Source organism: Phaethon aethereus (genome assembly GCF_964289735.1).
Source record: "Phaethon aethereus genome assembly, chromosome: 3".
Taxonomy (NCBI): Eukaryota; Metazoa; Chordata; class Aves; order Phaethontiformes; family Phaethontidae; genus Phaethon; species Phaethon aethereus.
In genome coordinates this window covers 81,618,612-81,638,175 of record NC_138576.1, presented here as the reverse complement: position 1 = coordinate 81,638,175, position 19,564 = coordinate 81,618,612, and the positions used below count along the sequence as shown (strand labels likewise).

The 19,564-nt window shown below is 41.7% G+C and overlaps 1 protein-coding gene across 1 annotated transcript in view; it reads left to right on the top strand.

Moving 5' to 3' along the window:
* Window positions 1–7,594: 7,594 nt before the first annotated feature.
* Window positions 7,595–19,564, top strand: part of THBS2 (thrombospondin 2) — a gene marked incomplete at its 3' end in the record, with an annotated part of 30,693 nt that continues 18,723 nt past the window's right edge. The window contains exons 1-8 of the mRNA XM_081997891.1: window positions 7,595–7,766; window positions 8,711–9,267; window positions 10,833–10,917; window positions 15,231–15,427; window positions 16,258–16,398; window positions 16,631–16,727; window positions 17,893–18,063; window positions 18,954–19,130. Of these exons, the coding sequence (XP_081854017.1) occupies window positions 7,697–7,766; window positions 8,711–9,267; window positions 10,833–10,917; window positions 15,231–15,427; window positions 16,258–16,398; window positions 16,631–16,727; window positions 17,893–18,063; window positions 18,954–19,130 (1,495 nt within the window). The 5' untranslated portion in view covers window positions 7,595–7,696. The remainder of the gene's footprint in view (window positions 7,767–8,710; window positions 9,268–10,832; window positions 10,918–15,230; window positions 15,428–16,257; window positions 16,399–16,630; window positions 16,728–17,892; window positions 18,064–18,953; window positions 19,131–19,564) is intronic.

Here is a 19,564-nt window from a genome sequence, read left to right as displayed (position 1 = left end):
GTTGTGAACCCTGTAAATTTAAGATGCATCATGTGGTTAGCTGAGAGAAAAACGAGACAGTTTCTGGTCAGCAGAGCTTTTCTTGAAGTAGAACCAGCTTTGTTCTTGTGTGGTTTCTTAGAAGTGAATATTCTCAAAACATAACTAACTAAATAAATGCAAGACAATAATAAATATTAATGTCCCTGTTCACTTGATGAATGTCAGTCCGTTCCTGTGCACCCATTTCCAGCACATCGTTGTGAGCACTCATGGAAAGGAAAATGAAGCAATCATAAGAAAATAACATCACTAGGGAAAAATGAGTTAATTGTTGTAAAGTAAGTAAACAAGCAAGACTATTAATATCAGTAGACCATGCATAGGTTGAATTATATCACTGTTGACTAGCTTATAATTTTTATGCCAGAGAACATGGATAGAAAGAAGAAGGGTATGTTTTGTAGGAAGGGGAACAAATTGCAGTTTCCTTATAGTCTTTTAACTGATGTGAAGCCAATTCAAGCCATTCTTGAATAGAGTGAAACATAGAACCAATTACAAATAAATGGATAAATAAATAATGCTAGGAACTGGCAAGTCTGCAACAAATGTCTGTGGAGATACATTGTTTGGCTTCTGGTGTATGCTGTAATGGATATTTTCCCCATTGCTCTAGTTCCTCCAGCATTTCATTATATGCCAAATTGAGTAGTCCATGGTTATCATCAGAGCAAATTTCTCCCTGTCCACTTTTCAAAAGTACCAGAGACAGACACAGTGGAACAAGGAACGTAACAGCAAAACTGATTTTCTTCACCTTTGGACTATTTCAGAGAGATTTTTGAAATTATTTAATTCTATGTGGATGATGGCTTTCAGAGCCATTTCACAGCAAAATGGATGCTTGTAAGCACAAGTACTATAAGAGGCCCCACTTTTAATACATATGCCCAAGTATTTGTTCAGGAAGCGATGGTGTGCTGACTGGGGAGCCGAAATGCTGCCATCTGATTCCTCTGACCATTCACAGCTAAGCAAGATGATTTGGATTTTAATTATTCATCAACAATGCTATGTGAGCACACCCAAGTAATTAATATGGTAGGGGAAGCTGTGGTCTGTGTGTGGATGCTCTTATGGGGGGAAAAAGAGGCAAAACACATATTAGAGTGAAAAAAATATATATGGGAATTATTTGTTCAGCTTTAATCATCATAATCATTATCAGGCCACAGCTGAATGACGCTCTTTCTCCCAGTTTGTGACACACAGCCAGCTGTAGTAGTTTCATGAATTGCTTTCTTTCATCTCTTCACTTCATCCTGTGGGACCCATGACTCCATCTGTGGGAGTTTTGAACATATGGAGAGATATGAAACCCCCAGACTGTTCTCTGTGGCCTTTCAAATTTCTTGCAGTCAATTTAATTTCTTTGAGTATGGGGTTTTTTGCCCTGTTGGAGCTTTCGTCCATTCGGTTTCTCTTCCAAGTTGTGCCTCTTGATCTCTTCAGACTCTCTGAATCCCATGTTTCAGGGATGAGCTGTACCTGGTGAGACCACACTTCGCTGTCGGCCAGCCACCCTGCCGTACCTGTAGGAAAATGGAGGGCAAGCGGAAGGTAGCAGATGCCCAGGCCCTTGCCAAGAGGAGGGAGACAGCGTGACAGAGGCAGCACCCTCAGGCACGGGGCTGCAGGTCTGTCCAGGAGAGGGGCTCCTATCCTCTGTCTGCACCTAAAGTCCCTGCAGGATGGGCCCCCACACACGTGCAGCAGTGGGAGTAACCCGTGTTTCATGGGGCAGTTGCACGGGTAAGCAAGGACCCCGCACGATTCTGGTGAAACACAAACATGGGTCTCATTGCAATAAAAAATCCTTTTCAGACTGAGATCATTCAAACATTTGCTGTAACTTTTTAAGCCCTCAGTATTCGTTCAGTATTTTATTTCACCAAAATAAGTGAAAAGCAGCTATGTCCAAACCTTCAAAGGCTCTTACCTCCTCCTGAAATGAATGGCATCTGGTCCCTTGAACAAGTTTTATGATCTGGCTGAACCACTGAAGTTATCATTTCAGTTGTACTCACTTGCTCCTCAGCTAAAAGTACTATCAACTTCAGCACTGAATCCAAACCATCTAAAAGCTTGAGATTTGGGCTGTCTTTGAACATATGTAAATACAACAGACCAAATTCCACTTTACATACAGCAAGCACAGCACTGCAGATAAAAAAAAAAAAGGATAATATTACAGCTTGGATAATAAGGATAGTCTTAGCTGTTTAAAAGTCACTGCTGCAGTGATGTGTTCTTTTCCTGTAATAAGTGAAAATATCAATACCTTTGTGATAGAATGTGAAACTATGTAACCAAGTTGTAATAAAAGCAGGTCTTTGGGTAATAAATCTGTTTTGAATCTAGTAAAAGGGGTTTTTTTGGAACCCAGAGCAACAACGTGGGATTTACTGAGCGTTTGCAGTGCTCATTTGCATTGCACTTGGTAGGGGAATGTTCCTTTTTGGAGGCTGCAAATATTTGGCAGCCTTGACATGTTCAGCAGCTCACATGTGGGGAAAGAATACAAAAATTCTGTAAAATGGTTAAGGACACATTTAACTGTTTGTAGATGGATATTTGTTTTGTCATATGTATTATAAGGACAGGGAAAAAAACAGTTTCCAGATTAAAGTTTCCGACTGTGAATTAGAAGTGTATGGCTCCATTTACGGCTCTTTCCATAAGTTACTGTGTGACACCAGTTAAACCATGTAGGAACCAATTTAGCAAAACACTTAAACATGTGCCTAGCCTTAAACTCAGAGTTCTCCTGCCGACACCACTGAACAAGCCTTTATGTATAAGCACTTTGCTGAGTAAAGACAAGGTTTGTAAACAGGTGGTAACAAGATTTCCCTCTTTGACAAGATCATTGTAGAAGTATACCAGCTAGTACTCGTACAGCCTATGGACATTTGTTCTGACAGAATGTGTTAGCATTTGCATCTGGATACATTTTATACCTGGAAATTATTTAAGGAAGGTTGGAAATTCTTCTCCCTTTGAATCAAAGAACAGAAAACTAAGTACCTGATTTTGATGCTCATTTTTTCTGACTACTTATGCACCAGAACTTGAACTAAAGCATATATAAAGCTTTGTCAAAAATAACTTTCTCTCTCATCATAGATGAATTCACTGTCCCTTGTGTAGCCTATTCCAGCATTCAAAATCCGCATTTAGCTGGAGTACTTACTGTACTATTGTACAACTTACTGTACTGTACAACTAACATGTTGTCTGAGGAACCACACAGGTCTCTCTCCCTATAGCTATGAGTTCATTCAAAAAACTGAATGGCTGAGTCACATGCTAATCTGAAGTCATCTGTTTCAGTTTTGGAACCCCGATATATTGAATTATGAAAATCAAACCTCACCACAAGAAGAAAAAAAAAGAAAAATTCTTCATGCCTGTGGGACAATATTTCAGAAAGAATGTTTATCAGTATCAGGTGAACATCCAGAACTGCAGAATAACACCTGAAGGACTCCTCATTATATTTGTGGAACTAGATCCATTTCAATTAGTGGGGATGCTTTTGTGGGAAAAGAAAAAAAAGGCCGATAAGGATTTCACCAAGCAAAACTCATGGAGTTTGTTTTCTGGCATCATGCCACCATAACTTCAATTTTATAAAAAAGCAGTCAAAAAAAAAATCCTACTATGTATAGAGTATTCCACTTCTTTAGTGGGATTTCTTCTAATGTAGAGTTCAAGACTTGCTCCAAGATGAGCTAAGTCGGAATGTCACTGACAAACTCCTAGGCAAGAACAGAAATTATTTGGTGGAGACCCATCAAATCACAGTTCTGAGAGAGAATCCTGCCACTCCTGAGTGATCTTCAGTAACACATGTTACCTTGCGTGATGCTCACATCATCCAAAATGGAAGTCCCCTAGTGCTGGTGCAGACGGGAAAAAAAGCAAAACACCAAACAGTAGACTGAAAAAGGCAAAGGGAGGTGCATAAAGAAATGAGAAGTTAAGGACCTGTGCTCATGCCTGATGTGCCAGTCTGAAGAAAAACACAATGAAAGGTAAAACATTACAGAAAACCATTAGTATGAGAACTGCTGTTACCTCACTAGCGTTCCTAAATGTTAGTGAATCTGACTTTATTATCTAATTACCATTGCTCACTTTCACCTTGTACTAAAAAAGCAGGTAGATGGAGAAACGTGAACATTATTCTGACATTTGCATGTGTACATTGGCTAGCTGGGGAACACAGAGTGCACATTTGTTCCTGTGAGCCTTTCCGTCAGGAATCTTGGAAAGAAGAGGACGTTTACCTCTTCCAAGGTGGCCAGGGGAAAGTGAGCAGTGAGCATTTTCACAGTCGTGGAAAGAACAGAACCAAATCTGTCTTCTCAAAGGTCATCGTCCTGTATATAAATCACTCGGCTTGAAACAATACGCTATCAATCCTTCATTCCTGCAACACCCACCAAGATGGAAAGAAGAGTTTTGTTATGAGATGGCTCATTAAAAGTAATCATGATAAAGTTTGTCTCTTTACTTTTCACTGTCCTTTTACAGACTTAAAGATTTCCACTGTAAAAAGTCTTCATATATGAATGTACCAATAGTGAACCGCACTTCCTCAAAGATAACTTCTAGTTCTTGTAAACATTTTGCTGTCCTCTCTTCTCCAAGCATAAACCCAGAGCAGTTTCCTGACGAGAGTTGTGCCAGTGCTGTTCAAAGTCTTGTGGAAAACACACCATACAACTACATATATAGATATAAAGACTAAGTCTTAATATAGTAGTGGGAATGAGTAAACTCAGTAGAATTTGAGGTTTTGTGAGCTTCATTAGCTATTTTTTAAAATTCTTGAGGTTTCGCAAAACTGAAAAACAAATGTCTTAGGAAGACAAAAAAGCCCTCTCCCTCCTAGCTTGGCTCAGTCCCCTGGACCCTGTGAGAAAGGGGAAGGCTCTTTGGCTCCCGCTACCCTGCAAGGCCAAGGACAGACAAGTTGGAAAGAGCTTCCACGGCAAAAGGAAAGGCAGCGATGCTTGCGTTGGTGTTTTCTGCTCTAGTGACAGATTGAACCTTCTGAAGTCTTCCGAGTTCTGAAACATCAACACCTTTTTCTACTGGAATTTCAAATGGTGATGAGCAAAGTTAACGACTTCTTATGCTGTTTTTATCTGTCCTCTTTTTTTTTTTTGTTAACATTTGCGATGTTTATCCACCCATACATTTGGCAGGGCTCCATTTCTTGGATTTTGCAGGCAACACAGCCAAATCCATGCCTCTCTGCATCAGATGCAGGATCCTTCCCCAGATAGTCTGCAACCCCAGTTTGGGTCTCAGCAGCGGGGATCCTGGTCTTCACTTCACTTCTGAAATGTTTCCATGTGTGAGGGCAGGTTCTGCAGACCCACCACAGGGATCCATTCTCCTGCTCCAATGTAAAGCATGGTGCCTGCCACCATGTTGGCTGCCTCCTCAGTATGGTGACCAGCTAGTCCAAGGGTTGGGACTGGAGTCCTTGCTTGTGGAGACACCTTCCAGTCCTCCCAAGGAGACTGGGAGCAGCCCGAGTGAGACTGCTTGTGCGCCAGTTTCATTAGGTGGAGCATGCCCAAGCAAGCCCACTGCGCCGTCCTTGAGATCAGAGAGGACGGTGCTTCCCGTGGAGAAAGGAAGGACGGGGTGCTTGGGCTCACTTGAGAAGCTGCCGACTGACCCCCAGCAAGCACTTTGCAAACGGAGGCGGGGAAGGCGACTGGGGCAAGTCTCGCCTTTGGGCTGCTGCGTAATTAAACATAAAAAGGATAAAAGGGAGAGGATTCAGTCCTCGGGGAGCCCGAGTTTTGCAGCAGTGGCGGCAGGAGCACCGACCTCTCAGGCGAGGATTCGCGAAGCCCCCGGCCGGGCCGGGCCCCGGGGGCCGGTGCCGCCCGCCTCGCTCGCGGGGACCGGGCTCGGGAGGCCCCGGCGACAGGTCGCGGCCGCAGCCGGTTCTCGGCTACCGGCACCTGGCGCCGCCTCCCGGGGACTCTGCCGCGCCGGGGCGGCCGCGCTCGTCCCCTCGATAAAGCGGGGGCACGACGGCGCGCTCGGCCTCCTCTCCCCGCCCCTCCGCGCCGCTCCTCTCCCTGGGGGGAGGGCCCCGGCCGCCCAGCCCGCCTCCCGTACCGCCCCTGCACCGCCCGCCGAGGGCGGTGCAGGGGAGGGCCCGGGCCCGGGATGGCCTCGCAGGTAGGCAAGCGCGGGCCGCCCGGTGGGGAGGGGGGCGGCGGGAGTTGTGTCACCGCCGCGGAGGAGCGAGCCGGGGGCGCGCCCCGGCGCCGCTGATTGACAGCGGGGCCCGGCCCGCAGCCCATAAAGGCGGCGGCGCGGGGCGCGGGGCTGTGGAGGGACTTGCGGCGGCAGCAGCAGCAGCGGGAGCAGGGCAGCGCGCTCCACTCCCCCCACCGGCCTCGCCTCAGCGCTCCGTCGGCCCCCCCCATACCAGGTGAGGCGCAAGGCGGGAAGGCGCCGTGCCCCGCCGTGGAGCTTCCCCCCGCCGTGGGGGCGGCTGCCGCCCAGCGGGACCAGAGGAAGCGCTGGGGGCTGCTCCGGCCGGAGCTCAGCCTGGGCAGCCGGCTGGGCGCTCCGCGCTGCTGTCCCCCGCGGGTACTCGGGGCGCAAAATGAAGCGACCTTCCCCTGGGAAGGCCCCGCGGGGCGGGGGGCAGCCCCGGGCGGCAGCAGGGGAGGCGCTGTGTGGCAGCCCTGCCCGCCGCAGCCGTCGGGGCAGGGTCCCACGGGGGAGGCGCTGGGTCTGAGAGGTGACAGAGGCTTCCTGGCGTTTGCTGGTGACCGGCGCTAGCGGTGGGGCCTCGGGGTGGCAGGTAATAAGGAAAAAGAAAATATTGGCAGTAAAAGGCGGCACCCCCGCGTCCTTCCAGAAACGCGTGGAGTTAGCGCAGCGCTGGAGCGGCCGGGCTGTGCCCGGCGCGAGGCGTGAGCACTCGTTCCGGTGGGCGCCGGCTGCTCCGTTCATTGCGAGTGCACGCGCGTAGGGAGGGGCAGTTACGTGGCTTAACACGGCATAGTGCTGCGGCAGGGCAGAAATGGCATCCCGTTAAAAGTCGCTTTACTCAGCTATGGCTGTGTACGGAGGATTGTAAGAATGGGTAAACGATATTTGTATATGCTTTTATAGATACACACAGGAAAGAGAGAGGAGTTTGCGTGATGCACTGGAAAAGGTACCGAAGGGTACCCCTGGTACTCAGAACCAGCATCCAGTGAGATCCCATTATCCCGTAAGGAATTTCAGCTGAACATGGTGCTGCAAAGTAAAGATACAGCTACTAATAAGCTCTATCTCCTGTAGCATCATGTGGTTCCTCATGCCAGCTGCTGCAGTACTGTGCAGAAAATAATGGCATATATTTTCTGCATGTCTTTGCTTTTCTATTTTTAAGGACACTTAGGTAAAAAGGAGCTTTATCATCCAGAATTCCTCTTCCCTTCACTTGATCAAGAATAACCCCAGAATAAGTACTTCAAGAATCAGACAAGATAGAAGCTATGATTTTATGTGCATAGTTGCTTATAATGGGAGTTATGGCATTTCATGAGGTGAATTGAAATATTTGTAGTTGATAGATATTATTTCCCTAATACTACTTTTTGGTTTATTCGTAGGAGTTATGCTGCAGAGCAGTGGGCTGTTGTGGCTTGCTGTCTTGATAACCCTGTGGGTTTCCTCAAATGCTCAGGGTAAGTTCTGACACTTCTTAACTAGATACAGAGTAACTCCCAAAGCTAAATGTTGGTGTAAAACATTGGCTTACCTGAGCTACAGTGGGCGAAGTATTCATCTATGATTTCTTTTTTTTTTTTAGAAGTGCTTGGAATAGTAGTTTCTGGGGTTATTTTTGGTAGATATGTCTTACAAGTGCTAAATGAATATTGCCCAATAAATATCCAAAAACTGTGTTCTTTAAAAATTGTTGATCAAAATATATATAGTCTCAGAAATAATTGCCATTATATTTTCCTCTGCAGTGGAAATGTGTAGTACAAGTAATATAAACAGAATCAGGGTGGTGTGAACATTTTAAAAAGATAGAGGTAGAGAAATATACCTCTACAGACCAAATATAAGTAGAATGTAAATTGGCACAGTGCCAGACCCTCATTTACATCTGACTTCTTGGCCTGGATCTTTAAAAAGCAAATCTCTTGCTTCCTGTTGTCATGTGGCCCCGTGGCTTCTCATAATTTGAGTTTTATTAGCTGATAGCTAAAAATATAGAAATTGGCTCAATTTCCTTATCCATTCATATATATAAAAATATTTAATGATTACATTGTTACATGCATCCATGCGTAGGCATATACATGAACATACAGCACGTATGTATATATACAAGTGTGTATTATATAGGGCTATAAAATATATAGCCGTATGTGTACTTATATAATCAAACATATTTACACACTGAGAAGGTGAGGGTTGTCACATAAAGGAAGATGACAGGTGAAAAATACCACTCGCATGCTGGTAGGAACAGGTCTGTTTATGGAAGTAGGAAAGTAGGGTTTACTCTGGTGATCTTCACGTCTGTTGTATAACTGCAGTTACTCGGTACGGTGTGCTGAGTTGTGTTTCTTATAACAGTTTTTGTAGACACATTGTCACACACTGTTAACTTTTTCAGATGGTGACAAGGAAGAGGACACTACCTTTGATTTACTTCAGATCAGTAACATAAACCGAAAGACAGTTGGAGCAAAATTGTTCCGTGGTCCAGACCCCACTATCCCAGCATATCGTTTCATTCGGTTTGACCATATACCTCCATGTAAACCAGAGAAATTAAAAAAGATTGTCAAACTCATACGGCAAAATGAGGGCTTTATCCTTTCAGCCACCCTGAGACAGGACAGGCAATCTAGAGGCACTATCCTTGCTTTAGAGGGTCCTGGCATCAGTGAGAGGCAGTTTGAGATCATTTCCAACGGCCGGGCCAACACCCTGGACCTTATCTACTGGGTGGATGGCTTCCAGAACGTGATTTCCCTGGAAGATGTGGACCTAGCTGACTCGCAGTGGAAGAACCTCACCGTGCAAATAACAGGGGAGAACTATAACCTGTATGTTGGCTGTGACCTTATTGACAGTTTCATCCTGGAGGAGCCTTTCTATGAGCAGCTGAAAGCAGAGAACAGCAGAATGTATGTGGCGAAAGGGTCCATTCGGGAGAATCATTTCAGGGTAGGTAACCTGGAGGAGCTTGGGTCACTAGTGAGGTAAGGACGTAAATGCAACTAGTTTGAGAAGATGCAATAGGCGCAGTTTTGTTCTCCCAACGCCTCTTGGATTTGGTGGGGTCATAGGTGTTCCCAAGCAGAATTTCTCCAGAGCGTGTTTTTGTTCGTTGCTGGATCTGTGTTGTGTGAATTTGAGGGTTCCTGAAAACAAAGAACTGGTAAAGCAAAGGTCTAAGACCAGGAAAAGTGCACAAAACCAGTTGATGGGCTTTCCTGTGCAATCATCCGCTTTCTTTTCCAGACTTAAGACTTACGAACCTGTTATATTTTTTGTGGTAATTTGTAGAATTTTAATTTCTTGGAGAACTGTGAATTTCTTGTAGACCTATTTTTCTGTTCAAGTCATAGGAACATGTCAATATTTGTTAAATTTTATTTGAAAAAGAAAGATGGAAGAAAGAAAGAATTTGTAATGGAGACAAAGGATGTGGTGTTGGCCCATTCCCTAAAAGAGTATCTTGGTTTGCCATTCTGAACAAACTTTCGTTTCAATTTAATAAAGAAAAAAGAAAAAAATGGGAAAAAATTGAAAAAATAGAGCAAAATGTTTTGATCAGTCCTGTAAATGAGATTTTTTTTCTTTTTGTGGAAAACATTTATTGTTTCTCTTTTGTTTTAAAATTAAGCAATTAGAAACTTCCTGGTTTTCCTATAAAATGAAAATTTCTTCCTACCTCATACAGTGATGTGATCTGGCCCAAGTGCGTTAAGGGAGACTTCTTTTCACCCACAGCTGAAATCAAACTTGAACTCATGGCTTCAAGAATTTGAAAAGCCCTTTCTTTTTCATCCTGTTGTGCCATCTAGTTGTCAGCCAGAGCGTGACTTGATGGAGTGTGGTTCCATGGGGTGATTGGTTTTGGCAGGAAAGCCAGAAGCTCTTGCCCACAGCCTCTCCATTCCTGCTTCCATGGCTAAGTTAGCCCATCAGTTGTGCTCTTAGAACTGGTTTTGGAGCTGTATTGTTAAGTGGGTCACTGACGTAATGTGTTTTTAAAGTAATTTTTTTTGGTTTTTGAGATTTTTTTTTTTTTAAAGTGAAACAGATACTTGTCTGGTTTTATAGGTTTTATATACCCTCTCTCAGGGTAGTGACAGCAGAACTGAGGAGACAGTGAAGTATGGTGCATGGGAATGTCTGGCTAAGGATGGAAGTGCGATGGGGCAGGAACTTCAAAAGTTGGCTTTGACTTCAGGATGAATGTCTCATAGAACTACAAACTAAAATGTCCTCCAGGGAAATGGAGATTTGAGCTTGTTGCTGATTAACTGTTTTATCATGACCTGTTTCAGAACATACTTGATTTTGTTGCTTATAGTATTGAAATTATATATAACAAAACTATCAACAGAATTTTTTTCAGTGTGCGTCAGGTTCAATGCATTGTAGATTGTTTTTACATATGTACTTATGGCTAAATCCGGTCAGTAGGATTTGAGACAGATTAGTTATTGGTTAATCCTAAATTGATCTAACTGGCTTTTAATTTTTTAAAATTATTTTTACAGGGTCTTTTGCAAAATATTCAGTTAATCTTTGATACTTCAATAGAGGATGTTCTGCGTAAAAAAGGATGCCAGAGGAGCCAGTCAAGTAAGGCTTTTTTACCTCACTAATACTCTTCAGTTGATTTTGAAAATGAGAAATGTCAAGGGTGACATACTCTCCTAAAAACATGCAACAGATCCCTCTGAAATGGTAGAGGAATCTTATTTAAAGAAAATTCAGTTGCTTTTTGGTGGTAATAGGAATATATTTGTTAGCTAAATTGAGATACTATTTCTACTCTCTAGGCTACTATTTTAGTTCTTATTGCTTAGGTTTATAACTCTGAGCCTCTGCTCTTAAGTTGGGAGAAAAGCTGTCAAGTAAGAAATTACTAGAAATAGAAGTACTATATTATCTACATTATTCCGTGAGATGTCCATGATTCTTTGAGCACAAGACTGGGAACGTTGCTTCTGAATTCTGCTCCTGACTCTCAATGGGTCCATGGTCAAGTCTGCAAGTTTTAAAGGCACTGAATTCCTCGGCAGTAAGTTTGTTGATTGAAAGAGGCTTTGTGTTTGAATCCCAAAGCTTTGTTAATCAAAACAACCTAAGGAAAATAAGAAAAAAAAGAGGTATGGAAGGCATGTATGTGACAAGCTGACATGTATTCTTGTTAGTCCAGTTCATGCTGACCTCACCAGGAGGGGAGCCCTCTTTGTGTGGGAGTATATTGGATTCATCATGAAAGAGTTACGAAAATTTGTCAAGCATGCACTAGTGTTTTATACTACAGCTCATGGGATGTGCTGGCTATTTTACTTTCCATTATAACTGGCAGGAGCTCAGAAACAGCTGATTCCACCAGAGGATTTTGATGGGTACACAAGGCACTCAAGACTTTGGGGTTTATTTGAAACTCCTATCGTCTGAAATGCCATTATTTCTGTCACTTTGCCAACATGTATGACGTAGAGCAAGTCAGTTCAGCAAACGTTTTTCCTTGTTTATGCAAACCCCATAAATTAAGCAGTAGCAGGCCTTAACTTCTTCAAAGGGGACCAGAGTATTGCAATTTTATAAGGAAAACTCGGTAAGATACATAAAAGTGTGTGTATATATATTTATGCATATATCTATATAGGGATGTGTATGTATGTATAAGCACAAAAAATTTAACTGAGCTTGCTAGTCTGTTTTTAAATCTTGATAAAAGATATTGGTTGATTATTTTATATGTTCCAGAGATGTGCCCTGCTGTAAGGCTTCAGACACAAGTGTGATGATGTGTTGGAAATAAATCCCGTGGGCTAGAACGGAAGTGGCCTTAGATGGCACGGGCAAAGAAGATATGCCCTCATTTGTTGGTTGTCATCTACCCCAGCCAAACTGTTTTCTGTACTCGGAAACTACTGAGAAACTACTCAGAACTCCATATTACTGGTTTTCAGCTTTGTTAGTGGAAGGAAATGCTTGAGGAGCAGAACTGCTGTGGGAAAATCGAATGTGTATTTAGGTCTAATTGTAATTTTAGTAAAAGAGAAGGATGGCTTCAGGAAGGATGCAATTCAGCTATCCTACTTCATTTACCAGTAGAAACAAAATTTGCAGAAGTGGAGGTAGAACCTTGAGGGCAAATTCAGCAATCAGAGGCAGAACAGTCTCATTCAAGAGGATGGGGTCACTAAGTGTAGATTGAACCAGAAAAAATTACGAAAAAGGGTGTCTTCAAATGTTTTACATTATTTTTGGTTGATAACTGCAAAGGGAAATAGTTTGGCCAAATGTTTAGAAATATCATCAAGTAAAAATGGGAAGTTACTGATCTCTATTCTGAAGAGGAAGCTAATGGGAGCCTAAAGGGGTAATTGAGTTCTGCATGCTTAGGAGGAATTCTTATACCCTTTGTCTGTTGCATCTAATAATGAACAGATAATATTTTTTAATGTATTTGTTATCGCATCTGTCAACTACCAAATTTTTGGGTCTGATAAATGATACAGACTTGGTTCTTTTTTGTTTTGTGTTGTCCTTCTTAGGATGTATTAGCAAATAGTTCAATTCACAGTGTTTTTACTTTACTTTGCAACACCAGGAGAACACTAGAATATGGAACTTACTTGTGCAACAACACAATGGCTAATGGCACGCTGTGGCTTGAGGCCATCAAAATGACTTAGAGGCTTTTTAATGCATGACTAATTTTCTGGCATTGCCTCTCCAGCTTAATTACCACAGTTGAAAAGTCATGGGCAATATGTTACTGACTACAAGGTATGTAAGTATTTTCACATTTTGATGGCCCACCTGTTGAGCTGTGGTACAGACACTAAGATGCCAAATTTATATGTGGGTGTCCCACATGGCAGACATTACCAATGAAGTGCCCTCAGCTCTGAGGACACAAAGCCTGCTGCTTTTTCAGAGACAAGACTATGTTTTCCTACTGGATCTTTAATCCTAGTATGACAATGTGAGGTATGGTGAAATGGTAGCTTGGGATTGCTGTTGCATTGAGGGTAGGAAAATATCTCTCTAGTGTAGTGGTTGCAAATACTTTAGGCCGGACTTACACACAGTGCTGGGTAGGAGAGATGACAAAACATGCCTAAATGGGCACATCAATAAAATCCATTCAGCTAGATCAACAGATTTGCATATGTGAAAGGATGCATGTTCTGCTCTTCTGGTTTCTCATTTTAAAGATAATCATGTGGTCCTTAGGAAATAAGCAGGAAGCCAGCAGCAGAGAACTGATTTCCCTGTGATCCCCAGGCATCTTCTTTCAGTTGCTGCCAAGTATCAGTAGGAAGTGTGGATTTAGTTCTTCTAACATAGTTTTGGTTTGTGTTTCCTGCTGAGATTGCAGCTTTATTAATGTCCTCAGAATGTTCCGGTCAAGGCACAGTCCGTGTTGGCTTGAAAAATATGAAATTAATGACCTGAAAAGTGCTATGGGGGAATCTGAGAAACCTAGTCTTTCAATGTGGTAGGAAAATTGCATTCTTTCCAGGGAATCAAAAAGCAGCTGAAGTAAACTGTTATGACACAGAGTTCTGATCTGCTATGTGGTATTTTTTTTTTTTCCAATCCTGTAAATGAAGCTGGACAATTACTTCAACTCTGGAATACTGCAAACAATTTTTTGTAGGCCTTGGCTAGTGGCAGATACTTCATAGCTAATTTAAAAGCACATCAAGCCAATCATTTTAAGTATGGTTGAGAAGTAATTATTTAATGCCATCTTATGGGTTGGTTCTTTGTTCTTTTATCTTTAGCCTTCTAAATGAATGAAGAATACTTTTCTCCCACTTTCATTGCTTGTACATTTAAATATAACTGTTTACATTGTGTAGTCAAGCATCAAATCAAGCCCTCAAAATTTGAAGCATATGTTTTATGGCACATGTTCCTGTGCTGATTTCTTCTTTTTGATTTGCTATATTCTTTGCTGCTTCTTTCTGTTTGGTAACCTTATGTTATTACAACACTTCTAAATCTGGTAAACAAGTCTTTATTGAGAGACAGGGCAGTATGGATTTCTGCATAGCCAAATTTAACCATGGAGTCCTTAGAAGGCTTTGGTAGAATCCATAAGTTATTTACCTGTTGGAGACTTAAATGCTTAACAGAACACAGATTGGTTTTAGTTATCTGTTATCTTTTTTATTAATCACTGCTGATGCCTTCTGTTATATTCTTTTTCAAGAATTTGCTATAGACAGGGAGGTCTTTTAAACTGATATTAGAACATGTACAGTTGTCCCTGTACAATGCATGCAATGTTCTGTTTTAATTACAGTCTGCCTGGTGGAGGAGTGACGAGTCAATTCAGCATGATCTTAGCTTGACCTCCGTTTCACTTCAGAATTAAACTATCATTATAACAGCTCCTCTGAGTTTAACACCAGGCAATGCAACACAGAGCAGCCCAGAGTCTGGTATAACTAGCGTAATGGTCTGAGTTTGATCTGAGTATCCATGGGATTTATGGGCAGAACAAGGACAATGACTTTCTGCAAGGAAACTCTCCTGCCTTTTTATCTGCATCAAGAAAATGTGATAGGTCATGAAAAAAACCAAACCTTTCATGGATCTGAGTGGATAAAACGGGTTTGCTTTTTTGATACTGTGTCCTTTTGTCATAAATTAATGTGTTGCAGTGCCAACAGTGTTTTAAAGTGAGGGCCATGTTGAGACACAGCTTGGCTCTTAATTTTGAAAAGGGAAAGCCTATAATTGGAACCAGCTGACATCTAACCCCTCTCTTTTATTCATGGGTATAACCTAGCATGAAGCTGTGCTGAAATAGATGTGTTTAAACTCTACCCATAGGTGCCAATCTGTGATTTCAGCAGGAATCTGTAATCTGTGGGAGAACTTTGTATATGCAGCTCTTCTCTTTTCCTTCTTACCAGCTGAAGTGAACACCATCAACGAGAGCACTGAAATCCTTCACTTGAGCCCTGCTGTTACAACAGAGTATGTGGGTGAGAAACCAGAGAAGAAGGCTGAATTCTGTGACCGCTCCTGTGAAGAACTGGGAACAATGTTTACAGAACTCACTGGCCTGCGCATCGTGGTGAACAACTTAGCTGATAACCTCCAAAAAGTGGTAGGTACCTGTAAGTCTGAAGAACCAAGAGAGATCTGCTGTGCAGTGCTCTTTCCTTCTTTGTTTTATACCAGAGGCAGTTAATAGAGATTTCTGTATGTACATGTGTATACCTGTTGGTATATCTACATAATGTAGAGATGACCTACATTTTCAAAGTGACTAGTTAGGTAGTTCTTGAGTATGACACTTTTAATGAAGGCTTGGTTTTCACAGGCCGGGTTTAAAGGAGCACAGACACATGCACTCATGCACAGGGGAAATCAATCCTCTTAAAGGTTAATGCAGATTTGGAAATCAAAAGCTAACAAACCCAACCTTGCCTGTGTACTATTAAAGTATTGTTACCATGCTTATATCATTTATGAATACACGAGCAAGTGGTTACACAGGGTACCTAAACTGTAAGGGAATGCATGGGATTTCCGTAGTTGAAGTAAGATTGTGATATGTTACTGAAGTCTGCTCCTCTTCTTGTTCTGAATAAGAAGTCCTTTCTTAAGGAAGCTTATTACTAGGCCATATGTCTCAGGACTAAAATCTTCCCATCTAAAGATGAGTTATACTGGGGGAAAGCAAAACTGCTAAGAACAGATTTCCTTTAGCATGTGACTCTGTGAGTGGTGTTAGCTGAGGAGTGTGGTGTTAGCTGAAGAATTGCCATGCAGTATTGCGGTACCTGAGATCTTCTACTTTATGTACATAAATATGTAAAAAATACACGTTTTCTTAAATGGAAGAATGAAATCCAGTAGTGTCTCAGTTTTGTCTTATTTAAAATGGTTTATTTACAAAGTAGACAATTTTTTTTCATTTGCTTCATCTTCTAGTCTGAAGAGAACCAAATTATGTGGGAATTGATTGGGCCTAACAAAACACTGAAGAACCAGTCTGTTTGCTGGCAGGATGGCCGTGTCTTTGCAGATAGTGAAAGCTGGATTGTAGATAGCTGCACCAAATGCACCTGCCAGGTATGTTTTGGAAACATTCTTTTCTGCACAAATGAATAGTGGGTTTGCTACACTAGGTCAGGTCACACACAGAGCTTGGCCTAGACTTTGGTATTTATAAAAAGTAGACCCCATGTCCATGACATCTATAACAAATCAAAGAATTTCCATATATGAAACTTTCCCCAGATGCCCACCTTTATTTGTCTCTGTATATGAGCATAAGTCAGTAAGTTGATTTCTTTGCCTGTAGGATTCTAAAATTGTGTGCCATCAAATCACCTGCCCAGCAGTCTCCTGTGCCGATCCATCTTTTGTTGAAGGTGAATGCTGTCCAGTCTGCTCTCACTGTGAGTATTTAGCCAAAGAGAAGGATACTCTTTAGCAATGTTTAAAATCACTACTACTGTGCTGGAGAGGTCAAAACAAGTAAGAGGTTGCAAATAACTTATATGTATACAAGGGTCTTATGAAGTAACTTGGCTGCTTGAAGTTACTTTCTGGAGGAGTTGGTCTCTATTCAGTTCTTATATTGGTTGCTCAGAAGTAAACTGATAACTTGCCTGGCTAAGTTGGACACTAAAGGTTAGTTGCTCGCTAGTCATGTCTTCCAAGCCTCCAACATTGTGATTTTTTTTTTTTTTTTTTTGTTGGTTTGCAGTAGCACTGTGCATTATTATTTCTTTTCCATACAGCCTGGCTAAAACAGACTAACATAGGTTAAGATGTCATCTTGTCTCCTTGTGGAGGACTTTGAAGTTCCAGATAAAGTTTCATGCAGTTTGATGCAACACTTACTAAGAGTGCAAGTTATTTTTCCTCTCTGTTATTGTCATTCTGTTACTATTTTATTTCTTCTGTCATATATCCTCTTTTGGTATAATGCTTTGCTTACATGGAACAGATTGTCAAGGTTCATTTAAGACAGCATTGCAGGCTGTGAACTATACTTTGGAGTGACAATAATTTTAGTAATGTCACTAATTAAGTGACTGGAATGAAGGTTCAGTACACTTCACTCTGTAGTAGACAGGTCTGTTACAGAAGACAGTTACTTGTTCTAAATAAAAATGCATTGGAATACATACTCACAGCTTTTTGCCTGTTCAAGCATAGGGCGTATTCTTAAAATGTGCTCTTGATCACATTCACCATTATGTTGTATTCAGAGGTGGAGCCACATCTCATCGAACTGACCTATATTCTGAAGTCAAAGGCAGTTGGAACTTGAGTTTTTGGCTCAGTCTGTTCTAGAGATAAGATGTTCTCCTCCTTCCAATGGTCAGTGCCTTGTGCAAACACACTGCACGCAAGTTCATGAAGATCCAGGATGTGCTAACCTCTCATTACATTAAACTCTAACTCCCTAACTTCAGTGTCAGCTTGAGAAAGCAAAATTAGAAAAAGAAAGGACAAAGCATGTGTTCTACAGATGAAAAGAAGTGAAAATCTTCTGAGTAGGATAATAGAGCAACTTTCAATGCTAAGTAGCTTTTTGTACCCTTTGCTCTGCAGCTGATGACAGTGAGGAAGGCTGGTCACCATGGTCAGACTGGACAAAGTGCTCAGTTACCTGTGGCTCTGGGACTCAGATGCGAGGAAGGTCGTGTGATGTCACGAGGAGTGCTTGTACAGGCCCACACATACAAACAAGGATGTGCAGCTTTAAGAAATGTGACCATCGCAGTAAGTAATAAAACATTTTCCTTTTTAAAAAAGCTTCTTTGGGCTTCTGTAAGCAAACCAAGCTTTCTTCTTTGCTTTCTCTGAGCAAAAACAAGCTTAATCTGGATTTGCTATGAACACTCACTAGTCAGAAGAGTATATATTTGAACACTCATATGTATAGTTAAAGTAGCTATCATTAGATTCTTTGTCATCTCTCCCCTTTCAAATATTTCTTCTTTTTCCTGATGATTTAATAGGTATGTGCATTCTGGGCTCAGATCTGTTAAAGAAGATGATAGTGGGTGATCTTTTCTTTAGCATTATGAACTGGAGTCTCTTGTTTGAAGTTAGTTTGGAAACAACACTCAGTTCATAATCATGATACATGGGGACACATTTTGATCTGCAATTCATTCATGATTATTGGTCCATTCCATTAGCTTAGTAGTTTTTAGGAATACAGTAATCATAGAAGACTTTTGTGAAATATGAGACTGCTTTTATATTTAAGTCATTCGGAAGGATCATGGTCTGTCTCCAGAACTGCAGTTAATACTGTTGCAGGTAGCTGCTATATCCAGGCTACTATAGTACCTAAGGCTACCTAGCAGCTTCAGCTGCTAGGTCTCCAAATGTGCATTTTAAACAAGTATTTGTTGGAACAAATTTATTTTTAAGTAAAATGTCTAACAGGCATGTTAGTCATATGTTGATCACTTGGACTCTTAAGAAAGTTGTACTTGAATGTTTGAGCTGACATGCTGGACTTTGTAAGTCACAGTGGTAGGAAAGAGATGGGACATTCATCAGATGTGGTGAGAGGCTTGTTAGAAGGTTAACTTCAGAAGTGAGTTTGTATTACTGCTGCAGGTGGGCTATTTCCTTGAGTTTTTCTCTTTCTCTGGCAGTACGTCAGGATGGTGGCTGGAGTCACTGGTCTCCCTGGTCTTCCTGTTCAGTTACCTGCGGAATAGGAAATATCACCCGCATCCGCCTCTGCAATTCCCCTATCCCCCAGATGGGTGGGAAAAACTGTGTGGGAAATGGGCGTGAAACAGAGAAGTGTGAGAAGGTTCCATGTCCAGGTATGTCTGTGGCCTTGAATCCAAGGTGATGCAATAATATTCTGACTGAATTTTGTCTCTTTAGTCAGATCCAAATTACAGCGAATTTCTATGACGGAAAATATAACTTGTAGCTTAGGAGTGAAATAACACACAAGGGTGCTTTTAAAATGAAGACAACAATGCAGTCGGAGGTTTTGTAAACCTCCCAAGTTATGGTTTGTCTTTAAACTTTAAAAGTTTGAGAAATTTTTGTTTTATAAGTTCATGATTTATCTCTGCATATCAAAAATACAAACTCTTTTTGTCTAAAAGGAAGCCGATATGGTACGTGTTAGGAATAGACATACAGTCCCCCAATAGCCAGGTTTCTTTGAAGGTATGCACATGTATTTTACACATTTAACACATTTAATTGTTGTTATAATCCTTTCTTCGCTGTCTACACTTCTTAA